Here is a 22,698-nt window from a genome sequence, read left to right as displayed (position 1 = left end):
ACACTTTGGAGGATAGAAATGTCTACAGAGGGATGCACACAATCTTTTTCTTATACAAAAAAGAACAAAACAACAACAACAACATTATTGTAAGTAGTAATCTGAGTAAAATTATACTTGTAAAGTATCAGAAATGAGTGTGAGTGAATTGCCCATAACAACAATATAAAACTTCTAACCTAAACAAATCAAACATGAGTTTATAACACAATTGCCATGCAAAATACACTTGTAATAATAATAATAATAATAATAATAATAATAATAATAATAATAATAAAAACTACTCCAGAAGCTGCTCTGGTGCTTTCAGTAAAATCACATGATCTTCCTCTGTAGTCAGCGGTGCCCTTGTGGTAAGGGTTTTTCATCAGCTGTGCATACTTAAGTGTACTAATAGTATTTGAGTATCCGAGTAGAGTACTTGTAACAATAACCCTCAGCTAGTTTCCAACACGTGCACATGTAAGACATTTTAAAACACTAAATCCAAAACAAAAACACACCTGGACTTCTATGTAGGGCAGTGTATAGACTACAATAACACTGCTGCGATATTTCAGTGCTGCTTGTGCTGCACTCAAACCAATTCTTGGTTTGCCATTCTGGAAATAAACAGTCACTGAGTGCAGGTATTTTATCACACCGTCCAGTCCGGCTCAGAGCGACTTCAATCTGCACAAACACCGACTGCGTGGTGCTTAAAACGCCCACAGAGGAGAAGCTGTCAAACCAATCATAAATTAAGACGCACTGAGACGAATAATCTTTCTGAAACATGAGAGGGGAATTGTGAATCAGTTGGGTTGTATGTATCGCGGTGCTGCTCCCTCTCTCCCCCTCTCTCTCTCTCTGCTGATGGGAGGAGCGCAGAGCAGCTCCTCTCTGTATAAGAAGTGTTGAACGTTCAACAAGGGATTTTACACAGCTACTCAGGAGAAACGAAATGATCTGCCCTGGAGCCGCAGCAAAATGCTGGATGGACACCTACTCCTGGGATGGTTATCGTTCACAGTTATAGTGTATCTTCTCAACTTGCCTGGACCCACCATAGCATATTTCGGGTAAGAGATGACAGACGCACTGTTAAGTCCATGATGCTACTTTTCATTGATTTGATTGGTTCAAAGCAGGTATTTTTTTTAAATGTCGTAAGTCACTGAAAAATCTTTAGTGAGTTTAGAAAGTGGAATAAGGAAGTTTATTTTTTTTAAAAGCATTGATTTCGGGTCAGCGAGGTATCACCTGGAGGCCTCACAGCTGGTGTGTGCAGCCGGTTGTCTGCTCAAGAATTTACCTCAGTGAAGGTGCTGCTAATTAAAAAAAAGTAGCAGTGTGGGGGTTATCTTAGAATGACATTAAATCAAATATAATCTAATATAATATAGGTGGAAGTATGTATGATTTCGACCGGTGAGAGCCCCCTCCCCTCCATTCTTTCCCTGACAATTGAGCCAGCGCCCACTGTACAGTGAGCGCGGCACTTTTGAGTGGCAGGTAGCGGTCAAGGGGTTATTTTGCTGAAACACTTGTAAAATCATATCCTTAGTCGACTCTGAAAACAGCCGTGGAGCCGAAAGGTGAGTGTATATGCCTCAGACTCAACAGCTGGTAACAATAAAGCGATCTGACTGACTGAACTGGTGGCCGAAACGTCTGCTCAGCTTGCACAGAAAAAATCCCCCCATCCAGCAAAAACATCACACAACTCTGGCAGTTTTTTTCTTCTTCTGCTACCTCCATCAGATAAAAACGGGAGAAACGAAAACAGCTGGAACACGTGTCAGGAAATTAATCTGAAAAATTTAGCGTTTCGTGAATCGCGTCCCGCACTTAACATTGTTTCATTTAGAAAGCGCACACGGGTGTATATTTCAAAGTAAGTCATTCCCAGGGAACGCCTTGGATTTTAGGTGTAGCCCACTATGACCTCCACTTCAGAGTGGCTACTCATGCTGCACTTTGCTTACTCGTACGCTCTGCACTCTCAGCTTCCTTTTCTGTCTTAGTTACAGAAGAACATTAACAGTGCTGGGAAGCCAAGGTCATTCAAATGAGGTCAGCATGTCAGGTGGGACCGCAGCCATATTTCACCTGGAGCTGGAGAGCTTTAATCCGAAAAGAAACCCACAGACTGGAATGTACCTGTGCAAGTGGAAATGCACATTAAACACATTTAAGATCTTGGTGCTTTTCTGTATTATCTACAAATATCTCTGTTGATGGGTGCTGTTAGTGTTCCTCTACAGGGTAGACACACACACAGACACACAGAGACAAACGGTTGTAGACTGCAGAGTGATGACACTTGAAGCTTTGCCAGCAGAGTCAAATTTATGGTAGGTATGGGTGTTGTGCAGGATCCAGGAGTGTTAGGCGATCTGGGAACTGATGTGAATCTGCAAGAGAGCACAAGAACTGTCCCCTAAGGGCCCATTAGCCTAGTATGTCAGACCTGCCGACCTGTTGAAGTGGGTTTTACATTCTCCTGGAGGCAAATGTTATCTGAATAGTATGTATTCGCTATTGAGTCAAGGCAAAAGAAGTTTTGGAAGTAGTAAAACGCTATGTATCTCACAGTAACTGTTTTTCAGATCTCTGGGTAATATTTTTTTTCTTTGTTGGGGGGTGGGGGTGGAGTGTTGCACAAAGTGTTGGCACTAATTTTGGAAACTGGGTGATGCAAGCAAGTTGTATGACACCTGCAGTAGTTCAGTGTGATGGAAATATCTCAGCCCCTTCTGAGCAAAGCATCATCATGTCTAATACTCATGCACGTATCAAGTAGTTTCTCTCTCTGCCTCTTGGTCTTTGGTTTCAATTCATTTCTAAAATTGCAATAGAAGGACAAATGTATCACTGCTCTCTGTTTCTGTCTCCCCTCCTGTTGCAGTGTCGCCCTTTGGCAGTCACTTGTATTAAAGATGACCTGCCAAATTGGCACCAAAATCAGCCCTAATGGTTCTAATGGTAATGCATATTTACTTATTCAGTTAGCACTTGCTTTCAATTACCTATGTCAGTCTGTTCTCTATCTGTGGCATGTGTAGTGCAGAGAGACATGTGGTATTACAATACTCCAGATTTATTATTCTGTGGCCCAGGGAGAAAGGAATATGAATGAGTGTCAGTGAATGATTTAGCCTTGCTGCTGAGGAACATGAAACATACTGAAAGAGCCTGCGCAGGTGACACAGATACAAAATGTGACTGCCCCGTGGCCGGCTTCCCAGAAACTCGACACCGGTGACACTCCAGCACAGTCTTGCTCAGCTTTGACCAGGGGGCATACTAACACAAACCTGTTCAAATAAATATTCCATGAGCACGAGGCATCTTAGGGCCCCCTGGGTACTGATTTACTCAAAATAGAGGGTCAATGTTGCATACCCAATTTCCAAAGTGCGGTGGAGCATAAGTGTAACATAAACACAATCTCTCCTGCCTCTAGTCTGCTGTAGCTGAGGGTGGGGTGGGATTCCTGGCGTAGCCAAGCACCCGCTTAAATTGTCATCCTTTGCCACAAGAATGTGAACACTCATTTTCTTTCCCTCAGCCTGTTGTGGCAGGTGCTGGTTCTGCTAAATCCGTTATCATTAGAGCTTGAATTGGAGATGCTCACTGAGCTTGCCTTACTTACCTTAAGGTTACAGCACCTTGATCAGATATGGCGTTAACTGTCAGCAAAGGGGATGATTTGTTTGCTCAGGTGACCCCGTGAGGGCTTAGAGTGCTCTCTGAGACGACTCTGTTGGTTTAAATTTAAGTTTTGGTAAAAGGCTTGTCATTCTGCGGTCTTGTAAACTGTGCTGGATGTGAGTCCTTACACTGAGTCAAGGGTTTGTTTTTCTTTAGCACACATGCGACATATACAGGAAGGCTGCCCACAGTCATGCAACTGGGATTTACTAATCACAGACGCGCCGCAGCATCCGGAAGAAGCAAATATAGCGGTTGCTATTTAATTGCTGCAATATCCTTAAAATCTCTATCATCGGTTTGATCCTGAAGAGCAGAGCTCCTTTCAGATGCAATTATTGTTTTCAGCGCTCCATTAAGTGAGGCAGTAAGCCAAGAGCAACAGGATAGCAAATGGGATGTGTGTAAATTTATTGAGGAGGAGTGATGTTTCTTTTCTTTTTTCTTCAGTGTGCAGCCCGTCTGAGGATTTTATCATTTTGCTGACTTAGTTCCTGGCATGTATCAAACGGCATTTTTTTTTAAAGTTTCAAAGGAGCCTTACTTCTTGAGCACAGTGCAAAAATGTTAAAATTTGTTTTCTAAGCAGCTCCATCTAACCATTTCCTTTGGTTCCCTCCTCCCCCCCATCCCTCCTGTCTTCTGGCTTGCCTGCCTTATGTGCGTGCTGGCATCCCTGCAGTGGTTTGTGGGGAGCTTCTGGGTGATTACCACTCATTAGAAGGAGCAGAGTTAGTGCGGGCTCAGGCTGGCGTTGCCTGGCAGACAGTGGTGGCAAGCGTCTCATTACCAGGCCTTAAGGACTGATTAGCCCTGACGTGCAGCAGGGCGGGGAGCACCGTTGATAGAGGGATTTCCCAACTACATAGGATATCCTGTGGCCAAAGCCACACCTCAAAGGGTATCACTTTAGCATGAGCCAAGAAGATAGGATTCTCATGACAGTGTAGTGTAGTGAGATCACGCGAACCTGGAAGCTTAGATAGCTGACCGCTCGTCCCTCTTAAAAGAGAGTTTTGTTTTCTTTATATTTCTGTTTGATACATCCAGATTTGAGCTAAGCCAGGCTTTGCTTTGAGCTCTGTACCCTGTTACATCCTTCTGGAGTCCTGCTATGTTAGTGGGTACCACATGGTGGTGCAGTACTGTCTGAGAGTGCAGGATGGTCTTCCATCAGCTCTTTCTTGTGTATAAATAGGAGACAAAACGTGAAAACATTAAATGTAAATGTAGTGCAACATTTACTTGGCTTATGCCCACTTGTGGTCATCCTGCATGATGGGTTCAAAATGTCTTTGAACTTAAGCTTATAGAGCAAAGCTGTACTTTCTTTTTGCACAAATTTACATGTCTTTAAACTGGAAGATGCATAGTGTAGCTGCTGATTTTATGGGTTGAACCATCAGTAATTACAGAGCTTGGTACTCACCTTTGTTAAGAAGAGCTCGGTGGCCCCTGATGTGGGCTGTTATGGGGCTCATACTGTGTAATAACATGGTTGTGATGGATATTTTTGAAGATTGAATGGTTTGGAGAGGAGGTACAGTTCTCGTGTCATCAGGATGCCAAACAGACCACAATTAAGAGACGCTTGATTATAAAAGGGCAGCAGGTCCAGGCGTACATTTCATTGATGGATAGCTTGAAGATACGGAGAGGAAAATCTTCTTGGTTAAAATGCAAACATATGATGATCTTTGCAGATGGAGCTGGAGACATGGGCAATTTGCAAAACAGGAAAACTAATATAGACTCAAGATACTTTTAGTGGTCAGGCATTGATGAGATGATGCTAGTTAGTGTGACCACTATGTCCTGTGTTTTCCATCCTTGACCACAGGCGAGTTTTCTCTGCGTAGTTTGTGGGGATAGAAGAGACATGGCACCTCACACGTGCCAAGATTAGCAGACTGTCAAAACCCTCACTTAAAACTTTGGCCTTCCAGAGAATATCTGCTTTTATCACATCCAAGAAAAATAGATTTTGATACATTTAGTGTCTTTTAAAAAAAAAAAATCAAACAGATTATTTCTGCAGCAGTCAGCATAAAACCCTTTTTTCAGTATCATCCACCTGTTTGCAGGGTAACCTGAGTTTATTTTGCATAAACACGATCATATGGAAGACTAAGCTGATGTGCACTCAGATGCTTCACTGGGATGGGTGTGCTTATATACTCTAAGATTCTCCCAAAAGGCTTATTTATCCATAAAGCCAGAATATTAGTTTGAGAATGGACACAGTGAGACACACACACTGACGTGAACAGGCCAAGGCACGGAAGACGTTCTGCCATTCACCCTGGGGCAGATTTCATTTCACGTTGAAAGTGGCCCATTTGCATGACGTTCAGCTGCTTTTTTAATCATCAAGCACTTGTCAAGAGTCAAACTTTTCTCACTCCCGTTGACATACGAGTCACGAGTGAGCACAAAAACAGCCGAAAAAATCTTTGTCAGACGCGGTTAATCGACACGTCGCGTCTTTAACTTTGAAAAATGCTGTGACAAAAGGTATTTGGGCTTTAATATTTGAAATGAGATTTAAAGGAATAACATGTTATATGTGGGAAAAAAAGTACTGTGTTTCTGCTTTGCTGAATTTCTCTGACCTTAAAGTCTCACCAAATAGCCACAGTGTGGTTCAGCACGTGGAATCGGTGAGAGCCGAGTACAGTATGTGTGCCTGAGTGTGTTTGGTGTGTCGGTGCGCTGGTACAGGGCTACTCTGTGCCATGGTGTGGGCTAGAACTGGGGAGTCATGCGGACACTGCTGCACGCCCAATCTGTGCCAGTCACACAGTGACTATAACTGAGCTGCTGACCTTAGAAGCCTCGAGTTCTCACATAGCAGTTAAACCTCTTACCATGCCCCGCACTCCCATTCCCAGGGCCAGATCCTATAGTGCTGCCACTCGGCTACCAGTTTCCACATTCACAGTCGTGGATTAAAAAGTTAGGCTGGACACTAGATTTTTTCTCCCCTTTTCCTACTTTTTTAACCTGTAAAACAAAAGTATTTTCTAGTGAAACTTATTATCCATGCGTAGTATCACATACATTTAAAATATCAGAGTCCTGTCTCCTTCAGATACTTTATGGGAGTAGTCTGACATACCCTCTGTGGGTTGTAAATGACCAGAAACGACAGCAGATGACATAACTTTGGGTCATATCCTGTTAAGTCATACAAGATAGCGGACTTCCCCCCTAGCTTTGTGAACAGCAGTACTTCTAGACATTGCACGACATTCCCACTACGCAGAAAGGCTCATTACTCAACTAATAATGACTTACTTAAGTCCCAGGCCAGTACCACTTTGTTTTGTCGTGTTACTGCACTGTGTCAGTCACAGCTTGTTAGAAGCAATCACAACACCCAGCGCTTTCAACTAGGGACTTATCTTATCTTAGCCATATACACAATCGTTTACTCTTTCCCCCATTTTTTGTTTTTGTTTTAATGATTGGGGGAATTAACAGTTTCTTTCACCATGGAGAAAACGCCTGAGGTCAGTGTAGGATTTCTTCTCTTACACGTCTTCTTGGAGGTGGACAACAGCAACCAGAGAGTCATTCGACACTGATACATGGTTTCTCCAATTATTCATGTCTAAGCTGTGGAGCACATTGTCAGCAATGGTTAGAGAGGGCCAGTGGGAAAACACTACACACGCTCACATTCCTACTACCTCTGGCATGGCCTGGGATACACCAGATGGGACTTGGGCAGGGTGGTCTGAAGTTCATCCAACATTTCTGAGAAAAGCACACAACTTTCTCCCCCCCCCCCCCCCCCAAAAGGAGGATTTTTAAACGCTGTTATGGCAGCAGGAAAAAGTGAAAGGAAAAGAAAAAGGGATCGCCGATGGTAAGCCTAATTTACTGCAAAAACTCAGAGTTTCAGAGTAATATGTTTTCTTACGTTGCACATATTAATATCAGGTGAGCACGGCAGTTTGTCTTCATCACAGTTAAACTTTTCCAGGACACATGTTCACGTCTATCATTGTCTTGTGTAGGTTAAGGTCGTAGACGGCAATAGTTTTGTCTAGAGACCGTTTTGTTTTGAGCCAACAGCTGGGTTGGAATGATTGACATTCGTTTAGAGTAACTGACCAGTGGGAATAGGGGAAGTTTGGAGAAAAGGGGAAAAAAGGAGGAGAAGAAGGAGGGGGGGTTGGTTGTGATCTAGGAGACAGTAGACCACACAACCTGCAAGTTGAGGCTGATGGAGAAATTGTGGCTTTTGTGCTTTTTTTTTTTTTTTTTTTTTTTTTTCCTGTCTGGGCGCATTTAGCCACAACTTGTAGGTGTTGACTTAAGGTTGTAAGACTCCACGTGCGTGTGCACATAGATCCATGCGTGTAGCTGCGTGAATTCTTGCCCCAAAAAACAGAAAACTGAAAGTTTTTTTTGTTTGTTTTACTGTATTAACTTGTTGTTTTATTTAAGAAAACATATTTTCAATGATATTGCTCAGCAGGTGGTTTTCTTATCTCCAGGGGGTGATTACACACTAGGTCAGCAATCTGTAATATCACATTTACTGAATATGGATATCTCCTACAGAGGCTGCAGATCCTAACATAGAAAGCATCCATACAGAGCCGCAGCTCGAGCCCTGTACGTTCTCTTAATTCTTTAAGACTCATCCCTTCTTATGTATCGTCAGCAAAAATTTCTGTTTGACCGCCAACTGTTCAAAATTCAAACGCACATTAACAAAAAGGAGAAAATAAACTCTTATTCAACAACCAGATGTTTGGCGTGTTTGCTTGATTTAGATTTACTTTTTCTAAGGTTTTCAACTTTAGACTATCGAGATTAATGTCTATACAGAGACTGTTAATATATGTCTCTGTGGGCACATGAGCACCACGAGTAATTAACAAGCTGCGTTTGTAGTCTGAGAAAGAATTTGTTTAGGCCTAGCACATTTAAGTAATAGGATTTTTTTCTGACTATGACAGATAGTAGGTATTCTTAGCTGTCTACATACCTTACTAATAAAGAAAGAGCAGAATTACCAGCTGAGGGTCACTTCCAGGAGTGCAATGTAAAGTCAGAGAGCGAGTGATGATGGCAAAGTTTAGAGTTAGTCAATGATTTCCTTGAAGGATTGACTGTCGTGCTCCGCCGCGTGAAATGGGCCGTTTTCGCTGAACCCGCTGCATTGGAAAATGTATATAAAGTAAATGTCACGGGCAATGGGAGGTGCTGACAGGTGGAGAGAAAGGACTAAACAAACTGCACTGTTACCAAGTGAAAGACAGTGGAGGAGGTGCAGCGTGAGAGTAGGTCAGTGATGTCTGCACAGTGTGTAGAGGCAAGAGCGTGAATGGAAAAAGCAAAGCTGAGCAAACATCAGCAGGAATCCCACCTCACATGGGATAATAATGAGTTTTATATGTTGGTGTTATATTCCGTGTGTAATTGGTGTTGCTGTGCCAACACCTCAAACAAAAACACGACAGAAAATGGACCGTGATGTGAAAACACATGTTCGTGCTTTCTTATTCACTGTGGGGAAGATACTGCGAAGATGCATTTGAAGCGCGCACGTTTCGTGATAATCACGTGGATTCAGGATGGATGCTTTTAATGGACGTGATATAAACGACATGTAGGAGTGAAAACTGTTGGATGTGTTGATGTGAACACGAATCCGACAAGGTTAATTATAGGTAACTTTAAAAAATTGGATATCTACACGGTATATTAGCAGCTGTCTTTGCGTCGTTCACCTTTGACCTTTTCTGTGAATTACATTTATTCTAGAAAAAGTGGTCCCATGTTTTTTAAGAAACGCTCTCATGGAGCGAGCGATTGTTGTCACCGTTGCAGGAAGACTCCAGTTATTCCTTTTTGTCCGAGTCTCAGAGTCGACTTTATGATTGACCCAGGTTAACTCTCATCCAATTCTTTTCCTCTTAGCGAGTTGAATGAGTTCATTCTTCAGCAAACAGCAGTGCGATTTATTTATTTATTTATTTTCTCGGATCATCTTATTGGAATGTGTGCGACCCTTTTGTGTGATAGCAGGGGTCACTGTCCTTCATCCAGGGAAAATATTATCTTGAATCCAGCGAATTTGAATCGGATTAAAATGAACAACTCCTCTCCTCAAGTATTAAAAAGTGCATCCATTTGTAAACATTTTTTTTTAAATATAGAAGAAAATAAAGCACGGTACATCTGCGATACTATTTGACTGCGTTCTCGTCTGCCACAGAGTGGAAACATTGCACAAGAGTGAGCTTTGGCCAGTAGTTTCTTCTCCAGAGATGTGAAGAAGTATTTCTCTGCTCGAATGTCCCTCTCCTCCTCGCTTTGCCCTCAGGCTTTCTTTGCAACTAGCTAGAAACCCCCCCCCCCCCTTTCTTTGAAAAAGAGACAATGGTGCTGAGATCAGTGTCGTGTCATCTTTGGCTTCCCTCCAGCTTCACGCTTACCATCATTTTTGTCTCAGACAAGTAGACGTTGCCGAGGCATCTGAGGCCTGTCGTTCTAATAGTTGCAGGCATGTAGGGGTTTGGGAAGGCCTGAGCTGATACGTGTTACTGTGCATGTCTTTCTGAGGAATGTCCACAGCATATTGGTATTCGTATATTTCAGCTACCATTAGCAGTCTTTCCAAAGCAGTACACTTAATCGATGTCTCTGTGTTCATTTCCAGACATTTGCATGAGCAAAATGTTGTGTGCATTAAAAAAAAGAAGTCTTACATGTTCTTGAACATGACAGGTTCTTTACTCTGCAGCGTTATTCAATCCCTGACATTTGCTTGCAAAAGAAGTGCTGAGGAAAGGTTGGCAATCGTACGCGACACGCCGGGCCCGTTGGATTTGTTTGTTTAGAGACTTTATGTTTGTTTCCTTGACATTGCAATCAGAGTGTCTTAACAAAGCGTGAAACAATTTAGAGGAAAATGTCAGTTGTTCAGAGAAAGACACCCTTTGCCTCGCTGCGTACGCCTCAAACCATACATTTTTCTTATTCTCCAAGTGTGTTGGGAGGGCGATCTCTGTCAAGACACAGCTTGCCAGGTTTCCATTTGAACTTGCTGTCAGACAAGTTAAGAATAGGCAAACACACTTTGCAAAAAGAAAACCGTTCGACCCATTCTGAAAGCAAACCCCGAGGACTCCTTTTTTGATTTGACTACACGGATTCTCAACCAGACTATGAATTTATTGTAAAGAAAAATATCAAATAACATCTGTGAACTATTAAGTTCACTGATATTAAATTGAGCACTCGAGGGGAAACATTTCAGTCGGTTATTGGACTTAATAAAACAAATCTTGTGTTGAATAAATCCTGTGACCTTCTGTTCGTGACTCAAGTGATCATGAGTGGTGACAGAATATTCTCTGAAAAATAATAAAGAAGCCTAAAATGTGAGTAATGCGAATCAGCGCTCATCGCTTCTGGTACATTAACTAACCAGGTGTAGACAGTGAGCAGGTGCTCTGCACCTTTACAAAAATATTGCAGAATTTATTTCCATCTTCTTTTCAGACTGCTTGGCTGTAGTAAACTGTGAGGCAACGTTCCCATTTGCTGCGGTTACGCTCCACAGTTATAAAGTTGGACTTCTTTTAATTGGTTTGGCTGTATGCATACTTTTAGCAACCAGGAACGGATGGACAACAATTTATGACTGTTGGTATATTAGTGCTGTGATAGTGGAAATATGAAGGATTAAAGTGTTAATCTTAAATGCTAAATATGTTTTGTCATCACAGCTGAAAGCAGCAAACATTGGCCCAAAAAATAAATGCAGTTCCGATTGCTCTCTTTTCAAAATAAAATAATTCTTCACTGTCTCTCAAGTATGCTTTTTCAGATGTTGAGCCTTGGTGTTGACATGTGCAAGCTGTAATCCTTAGTGCACTGGAAAATTCAGCCTACACTGAATGCCAGAAGTCCAGATCATTGATAAATAATCTCATTGATAAATACTGTGTCGCTCCTTGCACGAGTATCCTTCAAAAGTCTGAAGTCCGGCTGCAAAAAGCACACAGGCCAGAGAGCTTGTGCCTTTTGTGAGTTCAGTAAATCCATTTATTCTTCAGTTTCACTTTAACAGTGTAAAGGAGGCCAGAAATTACACATAATGAACAACTAGGGTGCCAGTCCTGTCAGTTGGTGTGACCAAAATGGTCACAGGCTGACAGTCATGTCCCCCGTGTGTGTTTATGAAAGTAATGCCCTGCGCTCTCCATCACAACCTCAGAACGCTGGTTATAGGTTTTGCCAGCTATGTGGCAGTCCCCGCTTTGTGTGTTTTTATATATGCATCCCTTAAATAAACTGACGAAAGGAGTGCAAGCCTGCCACATGTTCTCCATACCATGTTTAGAATTGAAATTCTTACTTGCTGTATTTAAAGTACTTTGCAGCCGTAGGATGAATACAGGTGCCTCGTTTATGCAGTTGTTCTTAGAGTCTTAAGCTCATTCCTGATGGTCTGCCTTTGTTTGATTCATAAATGTTGCTGAGCGTAATAATAAACAACAAATTTTGTTTAAGCATTATTTAAAAATATAATTTCTAATTTTCTAACTCGCTTCATCAAGATCGCTGGGATTAACTTTAACCATTGGCTGTCTGGAGCACCGTGTCATTTCCCAGTAGCCTAAGGGCCACTTTGGGCTTCTGTGAACAGTCATCTTGACTGTTTGCTACATTATATGTAGCAAACAGGAGTGAGTTGACAGACCTCTCAGACACCCTTGACTCCCGCAGACTGCATGCATCTCCACAGCATGCTTAGCATCAGAGTTCACACCCCAAAGACTTGCACAGATGTGCACTTGAATCTGCTCATTCTCGCTTTCTGCAAGGGAGTGCTTCTTAACAGGTAACACCTGTTAAGAAAAGGATGGTCAATATAAAATGTTAAAAAAAAGGTCTGGGTCTGGGTGGACTGTAGCTTAAACACACACACTTCTTGTGGCGGTGTATCTTAAGTTCAGTTTCAGGGGATTTTGTTTGATACTTTTGTTTGTCAAAAAATAAAGCTGCAGAGTTCAAGGTTTTCTTTGTGGGCATTTTGAGAGCACTGTTAGCATACCTGAAAACCTCAGTGATGAGATTGGCTGGTTGGTCCCATTGTGTTTATAATGTTGTTAACATTTATTCCAGATAAGTGGGCCAGTTTCAGTGACGGGGTTTTGCTACATACCATAATTAATGATAACCGTGACATTATGTCAAATCAGATAACGATATTATGTCAACATCACATAATACAAAAGAGCACATGAATTAACTAGTTGTTCTTTTGTAGAGTTTATTTTATTTCATTTTTTTCTTTGTAGATACCGACACTTTCACCACCAACATACTTTCCAGTTTCCAAAGTGGATGTCCAATAATCTTTTGACATAATAATTATGTAGTAAAAAGCCTGATGACCAGGTAGTACTCGATTACAATTTGCATGAACAGAGTGGCGTGGGATGGAGTCAAATTGCTGTTCCAGTCTGCCCCTAAGTGAAAGCCCTTGATGACATCATAAATGAGAGTTTAGCCCAGAGTGAGGTGGGACAGAAACACAGAACTAAAAAGATCACCACGTTTTATGTCCCCTACAGAAAGTCTAGATTTTCAGATGTAAAGATATATAAGACTTTTTATAATGACATCAGCAATGCTGTGTGCCATGTTTAAATCTGTACAGCGAGGTACAACCTGCCACCCATCTGAAGGATCTGGTATAAATATTTAACCAACCATTTGCTGGCTACTGTTTTACTGTAACACGACAGACACGATCACAGAGTACAAATGTTTAAAATGTCCCCACACTAACTGAATGCCTTGTTATCTGCACATTATAACCTCATACTGCAGTATTAAAGTGGTCAGTATGCAGCTGATGCTGTAAGTTTATTGCTGTAAAATGGAGAAAAAAATTGATTTCAGGAACTTTTGGTAGAACGTCAATATACAGCCCATAACCTACGGTCCAGTTGCCCATGTAAATCTTTGTGAATAGGTTGCAATTTTCAGTACAAAGACTTGTGTTCCTACTGGTACTTAAAATGTCACTACAGTAAAATAACATAGTAAGTAACCTTTTTTCAGTTTTAAAGGAGAGGAGCAACTAATTACAACTACAGGTATTTTTAAAGCCCACACCACTAATAATACTGTGTACTTACATTGTAAGAGGCAGAGATATTGATTTCCCTGCTTCTGAAATAAAAAGTTACTGAGTACATTTTCTTTTCTGAAAGTACTCCAGAGGCACTCTTACATTAAGTGCCCCGTTTCTTTTAAATTTCCCCGTGGATAAAAACTACTCACAAAAATGTTAACAGTATAATTTGTTTCTCCTTTGCTTTAAAACAAAAGCTAATTATAACTCCATTGTTCTACAACAGGATTTTTAGGTATCCAAAATTCAAAAGAATTACATGGTAAACCTGACTTTTCCACCACTGCAGAGAATTTGCTCTTTACTCAGACACACCTGCACCGAGAGTTGATCTCAATCTCCAGCAAATGTTGAATTCCCCTGAACATTAACCACTGAACAGCTGAATTCATTTGAACATTAACCAAACTTTTGAGCATTATGTGAGCAGCTGTGCTTCCCTTTCCTATTTATGCAGTATAGCTTTGTCAGTATCCTGTTGTTCTGTCTGAATACTTTATCAAGACAATCCCAGTATCTTTCTGTTTCCAAATGGCTTGTGATGCTTTCTTCCAGGTTGACAGGTAATGAACCGTTGTCTGTCCTGCCACTGAACTCTTTACCAGAGGAGAGCATAGGCAGGGCCCACTTCAAGCTGTGTGACCGGCTCAAACTAGAAAAGAAGCAGCGCAGGATGTGCAGACGAGACCCGGGCGTGGCGGAGACTCTAAGAGAGGCCATCACCATGAGCGCCCTAGAATGCCAGTACCAATTCCGCTTTGAGAGGTGGAACTGCACCTTAGAGGGGCGCCACCGAGCCAACATATTAAAAAGAGGTGATTATTACTACTTTTCTTCCCATTTGAATATGCATTTTATTCTTGTGCACTTAAAACCTAATGTGTGAGTGAGCCAACTCTTTAGAAAACCCTTTATTTTCCTGTCTCCCAATTGCCACTCTCCATCGGGCTTCTCTAGGATTTAAAGAGACGGCCTTCTTGTACGCCATCTCCTCAGCGGGTCTAACTCATGCCATGGCCAAAGCTTGCAGCGCAGGACGCATGGAGCGCTGTACATGCGACGAGGCCCCCGACCTGGAGAACCGTAAGGCGTGGCAGTGGGGAGGCTGTGGAGACAACCTCAAATATGCAAACAAGTTTGTCAAGGACTTCCTGGGCAAACGCTCGAACAAGGATCTACGTGCACGTGTGGACATGCACAATACGAACGTGGGCATGAAGGTAAGTGCGTCAAATGGTCATGACGTACCGACCGATAGCACTATTTACTTACTTGGTCTAACCAAAGACACGATCTAGCTGCACCATGGGAAATGGGGGATTCATTCGTTCTGGAGCTTGACCCGTGCTTCGAGCCAAAAGTCAGCCAACGCAACAAAAGCAAATATCTCAACATCTGCTGCTTTGATCTCAGATCTCCAACTCCTTCTACGACATTGTTGCCTCTTAGAGGTGTATGATGGTCTGTGACAGCAACAATATTAGCTAATAATTTATTGAAAACATTAAATTCGACTTCATTTTAATTTGTGACAGTTATTCATCTACATGTCAGCGATGTTGGAAAACTTTTAAGGAGTAACAGTCAAAGAAAAAGAAAGATTTATCAAACTCTAATTTCATAGCAGTATATTTACCCAAAGTGTCAGCTTCACTCGCCTTTTATTAACGCTGCAATTTCTACAGACTTTGAGTTATTCCATACACATGAATCTAACTAAAACACACTTCAGTTTGAAGAGGGTCAGAGTTCATATGGCGAGACAGACATTATGTAAACAGAAAGGTTTGCTAATTGCTTGTATGAATCATTTAAACGATGGGAAAATAGCATTAATACAATATACTCTGAGTTCTTTTTGTCGGCAAACATCAATGTGAAGTACCGATTCATTTTGCGCCATATCCCGGATACACTGCATTTCCATATCTTGGCTTTTGCTTTTGTACTGGAGTTTAAACATTACAGCACTGCTGTTTGACTCAAACTGCTCCATCTTAACTGTCTCCAAATATGTAATTAGGATCACCAGATGGGACCTGAACTTCCCTACACCTGGATGATGTAACTGGGGCATTTTGGGAGAGCAAAATCAATTGAAAATTGTGAAGTGTTTCAAAAATCCAACACACAAGTTTAAAAGAAACCCAGAGTAATGCTGCTGTAAATTTTAGTGAAATCTGAAAGTGTTCATTAGTCAATATTTGGTTTTCTCTCTCAGATTAGATAGGCTAAGAGTCTCATTTGTGCTCTGGTAGAATTCAGTGATTGTTTGTGGTGAGCAAATACGGGTTTTTCATCTTGGAAGTGTTTTTAATAGCAGAATAAATGCTCCTAATATGTCAAGCCAAAGCAAACTAATGGTCTGGAATATATTTCTTTTACTGTGCTTTGTGCCTGTTGTGGCCTTTTTCATTTTGGTTTCAAAATGAATTATAGCTAAAGCACACTTCCCAAATATTAACAGATATAAAACTCTCCCCCAAACGAATGCGAGCTCTTCCTTTTCAACTTGGCTCTCCTAAATCCAGTCTCCTTGGAGATTTTATTTGTGATAAAAGATTTACAACATTGTTTTGGCTCTTTCTTTGTTTTTTTCTTTTCGTAATTTGCACATGTAGCGAGGTGTATCGCATTCGCTCAGGATGAATTCCCACGCCGAAGACAAAATTGGAATGTGCGAGCCTCTGCATCCCCCCGACATTTTAAAGGCTGACCTATCAATTTTTCTTGACCTGCTGGTGTGATGAATATGCACTTCCTGCTCCCCGATCTCTCTCACAGTCTGAGAAAAGATTTGTAAATTGTTTCCAAACCCTGTATAAGACAATATGTTATTGTCATTGATTCTCGCGGACACACTCTGCTTTACACATTGTGGTGGATGCAGAAATGAACTCTGGCTGACTGCTAGGGGGTCAAGTGATATTAAAGTAACGTGTTGTGGTCTCTTTAGCTGATAATTCCTCTGTTTCACTTGCAATTATGTGCGATTTTGTGTAAGACAAAAAACGGTTTCTTCGATATTCTTTCTCTTCCCAAACGTTTGCGTGACTTTGCTCTGGGTTATGCCAAAATTACCGCACTATAGCGCTGAGTTGATCAACTCTGGGCTTAAAAAACACATTTTAGTAAAGTACCCAGTATAGGAGGAGGTATGAAGGGTTCCCATAGTTGACTGAATGGATTGTTTTGTGGCTTCTTCTTACCCATAACCTCCCCTCACTTATCATAATAACCACAACTGTTTAATCAAAATTTCATCTGTGGTTATTATAACAAAATCAATCCTCCCACAAACTATAATTCACTTTTTCTTTTATACAAGAAGCCTCAGATGCCATTGTTCTCCTTTAGTTCACAAGCAACAAGTGAAGTTTTTCCCCTTTAATTATGATATGAAAGAGAGCAATGAATGTAAAATATATGTCTATAACCTTCCCAAGCCGCCGTACTCCACCCAGTTCATCTAGTTGTGAGAATACTTTAATGAATTGGCTCTTTAAAGTTCTGTTTGCTAAACAAAAGCTTGTTAAATTGCATACCTTTCATTGTGTGCCTTCACTGGTTCTCAGTGGCTAACAGTATTGCTCTGTCTCTGGTCCAGGTAATCAAGGCTGGAGTGGAGACCACTTGCAAATGCCATGGCGTCTCTGGCTCCTGCACCGTCCAGACCTGTTGGAGGCAGCTCCAGCCCTTCCATGAGATCGGCAAGCAGCTGAAGCAGCGTTACGAGACCTCCGTCAAGGTCGGCAGCTCCACCAACGAGGCCACCGGGGAGGGAGAGATCTCCACGGGCCGCAACCAGCAGCAGCAACAGCAGCAGCAACAACAACAGCCCCTGCCCGGCCTGAACGATCAAATCCCCCGCACTATGGACTTGCTCCACATCGAGGACTCACCCAGTTTCTGTAGACCCACCAAATATTCACCGGGCACCGCAGCCCGCAAATGCTACAAGGACAAAAACTGTGATGCTATCTGTTGCGGGCGAGGCCACAACACTCAAAGCAGGGAGGTGACCAGGCCTTGCCAATGCCAGGTGCGCTGGTGCTGCTACGTTGAATGCAAGCAGTGCACACAGAGAGAGGAGGTCTACACCTGCAAGGGGTAAACGGGGCACCGTTCAGCCCTTTCAGTCAGAGGAAGGTGGTTGTGTTGAAGAGGAGCATTTTTTTTTCTCATGCAGAGTTTTGCTTTCGGTGTCGGAGCAGCGTTCTGCAAGCAAAAAAGGAGCGAGCCAAGAAGCAATAAGCACTTTGAGGGATTTCTGTGGGTTGGGTTTCAGAGGTCCTGCAGAATAAAAACTTTCTCAGACAACTGGGTCAACATCTCAAGCTCTTTATCACAGCGTTACCTTGAAGAGAGACGCTTTCACTTTCCTTTAAGAAAAACAAAAATCTTTGTCATCAATTCACAAGAAAACCGATTAACGCCCAGTTAATGAGGATACAACACAAGGACAGTTACACCAACAGACTGATTTCTGGGGCTTTGCCCAAAGAGGAATGGTGTGTGTGTGTGTGTGTGTTTGTCAATTTTTACGTGTGTACAGTATTTGTAAGCATGTGAACATGAGGTAGATAGCGAGGGGGGGAGCGGAAAAATTAAGTGACGACTTTTTATGGCGATTCAAAACCATATACGGAAACTGAAAAAAAAAGGAAAAAGACAGGGTGTAAGAATTACTCTACACGCACATATTTACACTCACACACATTGTGTGTTTGCATATATATGTACATAAGTTCAGTTATATTGTAATGATATTATATAAGCCACTTATCTAACTATGTTAAAACAAACCACTAACCACACAAATGTTTTGTTGTTTGTGTGCTCTTGCTCAGTTTTCTTTTTGATTCATGTTGACAAGGCCCTTTGGAAAGCAGCACGTTTGTGTCTGACATCTTTCTGTGGATAATTTATAGATCCTTTGGGACTACTCCTTCATGAGGAGGAACAAAAATATCTTTAATTTTTTTTGTAATATTGTAATATGAAGCTGTTAGTACATACATTAACAGAAGATAACTAAACCAGTCAGTTTAGGCTATTCTCGGCCAGTGTTCAGGGAATAACTTAAACCACTATATGTGTTTGACTAAACCAGAAAGAACATCCGAATCCAAGGTGGAGATGACAGCGGCCTTGTTATTACAGTCAAAAGCATAGCAACAGGTGATCTCTCGATCAGCAGAAGGCCCACGTGAGACTCGGATCAAAAAGTGTAGAGCTTTGTGAAGCTTAAATCTACTTTGAAGTTCTAAAGAAAACTGTGGAGAACTGGAGGAATTTAACTCCCTGCCATTTCGTATTCTTCCTTCCTCTTCTGCTTCCACAAATTTGATTGAGCCATATGAAATACATTGACACGCAGTGTGTACAGTGGAAGTTCAAACAGTATGGGGCGACTGACTTTTTGTTCAAGTGAAGATGAAAGCATAAGCCTCTTAGCTAATATAAAGATCTATTATAAAACTAATATTTGTGTAATTGTTCCGCAAATTTATGTCTACGTTTTACTAATCGGCTGTCTTCTTTCGGAAGTCAGTGAAGTTGTTTTTATAAGTTAACTTTACCTTTTCATCTTGTTGCTGAGCACCTTTTGACACAGTTAACACAACGCAGCATGCTGACCCCACCATACAAGAGTGACGGTTTGACACTGCAGGAAGTACTGCGTGGTATGAAATAATAAACTTCAGTCTGGTTTTTCCTTAGCCTATCATAAAGAAACAGAGGAAACTGCTACTTTTAACAAAATTAGCTCATCAGCACCTCTAAACTCACTGTTTGGCCTCCTATATCTTGTTTGTTTAATCCAGGAAGTTAAACCACGCCTCGTCTTTGTTACGCTTTTTTGTACATATTAAACAGACAGGATGTAACTTGTTAATCAGTGAACCTTAAAGGTACTGAAAGGTGGCTTTTGATACCTTAGGGCACATTTCAGTCTCGCTGTGTCCAAGTTTGCGGCGTTTATGCAAAGCTAACTAGCTGACTGATAACTTTAGTTTCTCTTCTCGTGACCTAGAAGAACATGCAAATTGTTTCCATTACAGTTTTATGAGAAATGCCTCTGTGCACACAAACAATGCAGACAAAATTTTGTCATATTCTCAGCACTTAGTGCTTAGAAACATTATATTTTATCAAATACAGGACCTTGTAGGCCATATTTTAGATTGGTGTGAATTAACTACTGAGTGAGGGACCCAGCTTTGTATTATAGCACCATTCACGCACTGAAGCCCAAAAGCCCTTTAAAGTATTTAAAGATCTGTATTTATGGATACAGTGCAGTGCAGAATCTTTTCTTCTTCTTGTTTTTTATTAAAAAATGTAAATAGCAAAGGTTTCTTCTCCTGTGGTATAGAGACAAAAGTGAGGCACATGTTCAACTCTCACAAGCATCTGAAACACAAATTGAAATTAAATAAATGAGTGAAGCATTTGCTGAAATGGCATACAGCTGCTGAAACGAGATGGTTACGGATTTCAATCATCAATGCTGCACAGTGCATTTTTAAAAAGGAGTTTCACAGTGATTTAAATCAAAGCTCCCTCTGATAAGAAGAGAACCGTGCATGGCTTATTTGTCTAAAGGAGATGAATTCCAAGCATTTTGATATGAGATGGCATGCCAAATAAAGACTGGTCAAAACATATACATAGAACTTTGCACGCTACATGGAAACCATAATAGCTATGCAGAGACGCAAAGCACAAATGCCTGCTCGCCACAGCTTCTGGTGTGTGTTTGCGCCACACACTCCGCCTCGGCCCAAACACGGTGATGTTCTCTACTATTGAACGGATTCAAAACAGACACGACAGGAAATGCAAACAGATTGCATTTTTGTTTGTTTATAGATTGTACATAGGCGTAGAAATTTATTCCAGAAAAGAGGAGCACGATGCAGCAGTCCGCTGGGTTTTTAGATGTCACAGTCATCCACGCTCTCAAATCCAAAACTCTGCACTGTTTAGTCATCAGTGGATCATGTACAAAATTCTATGTTGTAGAGAAAAGAAAGATAAATTATTTTTTAAATATATTATGAGCATGTGTTTAGTGTAAATAACTTCAAAGTCTAAATTGATTTTATATCCTGTATTTTTTACTCTGTTTTCTTTTTGGGTGTTTGTTCCTTTTGGGGTGGAGGCTTCGAGAAGCAGTGTATACTATCAACATATTTCATTTTATATCTCAAGATTGTTATCTAAGCACTAACAAATCCTAACAAAATTCAAATCAGCTCACTTTTAGTTGGTTTAATTCACTCGCGGTAATGCAGTTTCTGAAAGCATGCAAAGAAAATCACCGTTATCAAGAATATTTTATAGAACTTAATCTTGTATAATCAGCGGTTTTGTGAAAGGACTGATGATACGTATGGACTTGTTCACCTTTGGGTCACTTTACATGTACATGTACTTTTTGTTAGGATTTGTGCTGTGCTTGTAAAACAAAGATAAAATACACCAGCTATGTATTGTCCTTTGTGATAATATTACACCAACAAAGCTTTGTCCATGTTCACTTATTCATGTCTTATGGGAACTCTAAATTATTTTCCTCTACCTCATGTGTATAGCTTGTAGGTTTAAACAGATCACAAATGACTGGTAAGAATGTATTTAAGTTATTTAACATCTTTGTATAACAAAGGCGGAAAAAATCTGAAATAATAAATGGATTTTTAAATTATTTAATATGTACTTGCATTATTTGGTAGCATTGAAGTTTAATTAGTATATCATGCCTTGAATTTAAAGTTCTTCCATTACTGATGACACATATTTGCTGGATTCAGCCTCTGAAAATATGAAATTAATATGTTCATTCCCGGCTCCTTTCTTAGGTACACCTGTTCAACTGCTCATGAATGCAAATATGTAACCAGCCAATCACATGGCAGCAGCTCAATGCATTTAGGCATGTAACAAGTCAAGACAATGTGCTGAAGTTGAAACAAGGTGACATGGTGCCAGACCGGCTGGTCTGACTATTTCATAAACTGCTGATTAACTGGTATTTACCCACACAACCATCTCTAGGGTTTACAGAGAATGGCCCAAAATAGGCCTGGGTTCAAATCCATCATCTAGCAGTAGAGTTTGCACGTTCTCCCCTTGTCTGCGTGGGTTCTCTTCAGGTACCCCACTTCCTCCTGCAGTTCAAAGACATGCAGTTAGTGGGGTTAAGTTAATTGGTTATTCTAAATTGCCTACATGGTTGTCTGTCTCTCTGCGTTGGCTGTCCAGGGTGTACCCCACCTCTTGACTTATGGTAGCCGGGTCAGGCGACCTTGATAAGGATAAGCGGAAGCGAATGGATGGATGGATAATTCAAAATAGAGAAAACTTCTGGTAGTTGATCATGATCAGCAGTCCTCCAGAGGTCAAAGGAGAATGGCAGTAGAAAGCCAGTACTAACCCAAATAACCACTTATTACAGAACAGCATCTGTGAATGCATGTCAAAACATGTCGAACTTTGAAGCCTGTCTACAGCAGCAGAAGACCACACTGGGTGCTACTCTTGTAAGCTAGGGACAGGAAACTTAAGCTACAATTTGCACACAATCACCAACATTTAACAATAGAAGATTGAAAAAACATTGCTTGTTCTGATAAGCCTCAATTCCTTCTATGCCATTTAGATGGTAGTGTTAAGATATGGCATAAATAAAATGAACACATGGATCTATCCTGCCTTCTGTCTCCTTTCAGGCTGCTGATGGTGGTGTAATGGTATGGTGTATATTTTACACACACATTTAATATGGATCAAAATCTCTGCGCAATGTTTCTAGTACCTCA

At 41.1% G+C, this 22,698-nt stretch overlaps 1 protein-coding gene across 1 annotated transcript; it reads left to right on the top strand.

Moving 5' to 3' along the window:
• Positions 1 to 907: 907 nt before the first annotated feature.
• wnt9a (wingless-type MMTV integration site family, member 9A) lies at positions 908 to 21,584 on the top strand. The gene is made up of 4 exons (XM_040019767.1): positions 908 to 1,064; positions 14,426 to 14,685; positions 14,828 to 15,090; positions 17,478 to 21,584. Exons 1-4 carry the CDS (start codon positions 973 to 975, stop codon positions 17,982 to 17,984), a joined length of 1,122 nt encoding a protein of 373 aa, XP_039875701.1. The 5' UTR covers positions 908 to 972; the 3' UTR covers positions 17,985 to 21,584.
• The last annotated feature ends 1,114 nt before the right edge of the window (positions 21,585 to 22,698 follow it).

Source organism: Simochromis diagramma, unplaced genomic scaffold (genome assembly GCF_900408965.1).
Source record: "Simochromis diagramma unplaced genomic scaffold, fSimDia1.1 OVJJ01000205.1, whole genome shotgun sequence".
NCBI lineage: Eukaryota > Metazoa > Chordata > Actinopteri > Cichliformes > Cichlidae > Simochromis > Simochromis diagramma.
Note: the sequence above shows the minus strand (reverse complement) of the source record. Positions and strands in the feature narration are given on the sequence as shown.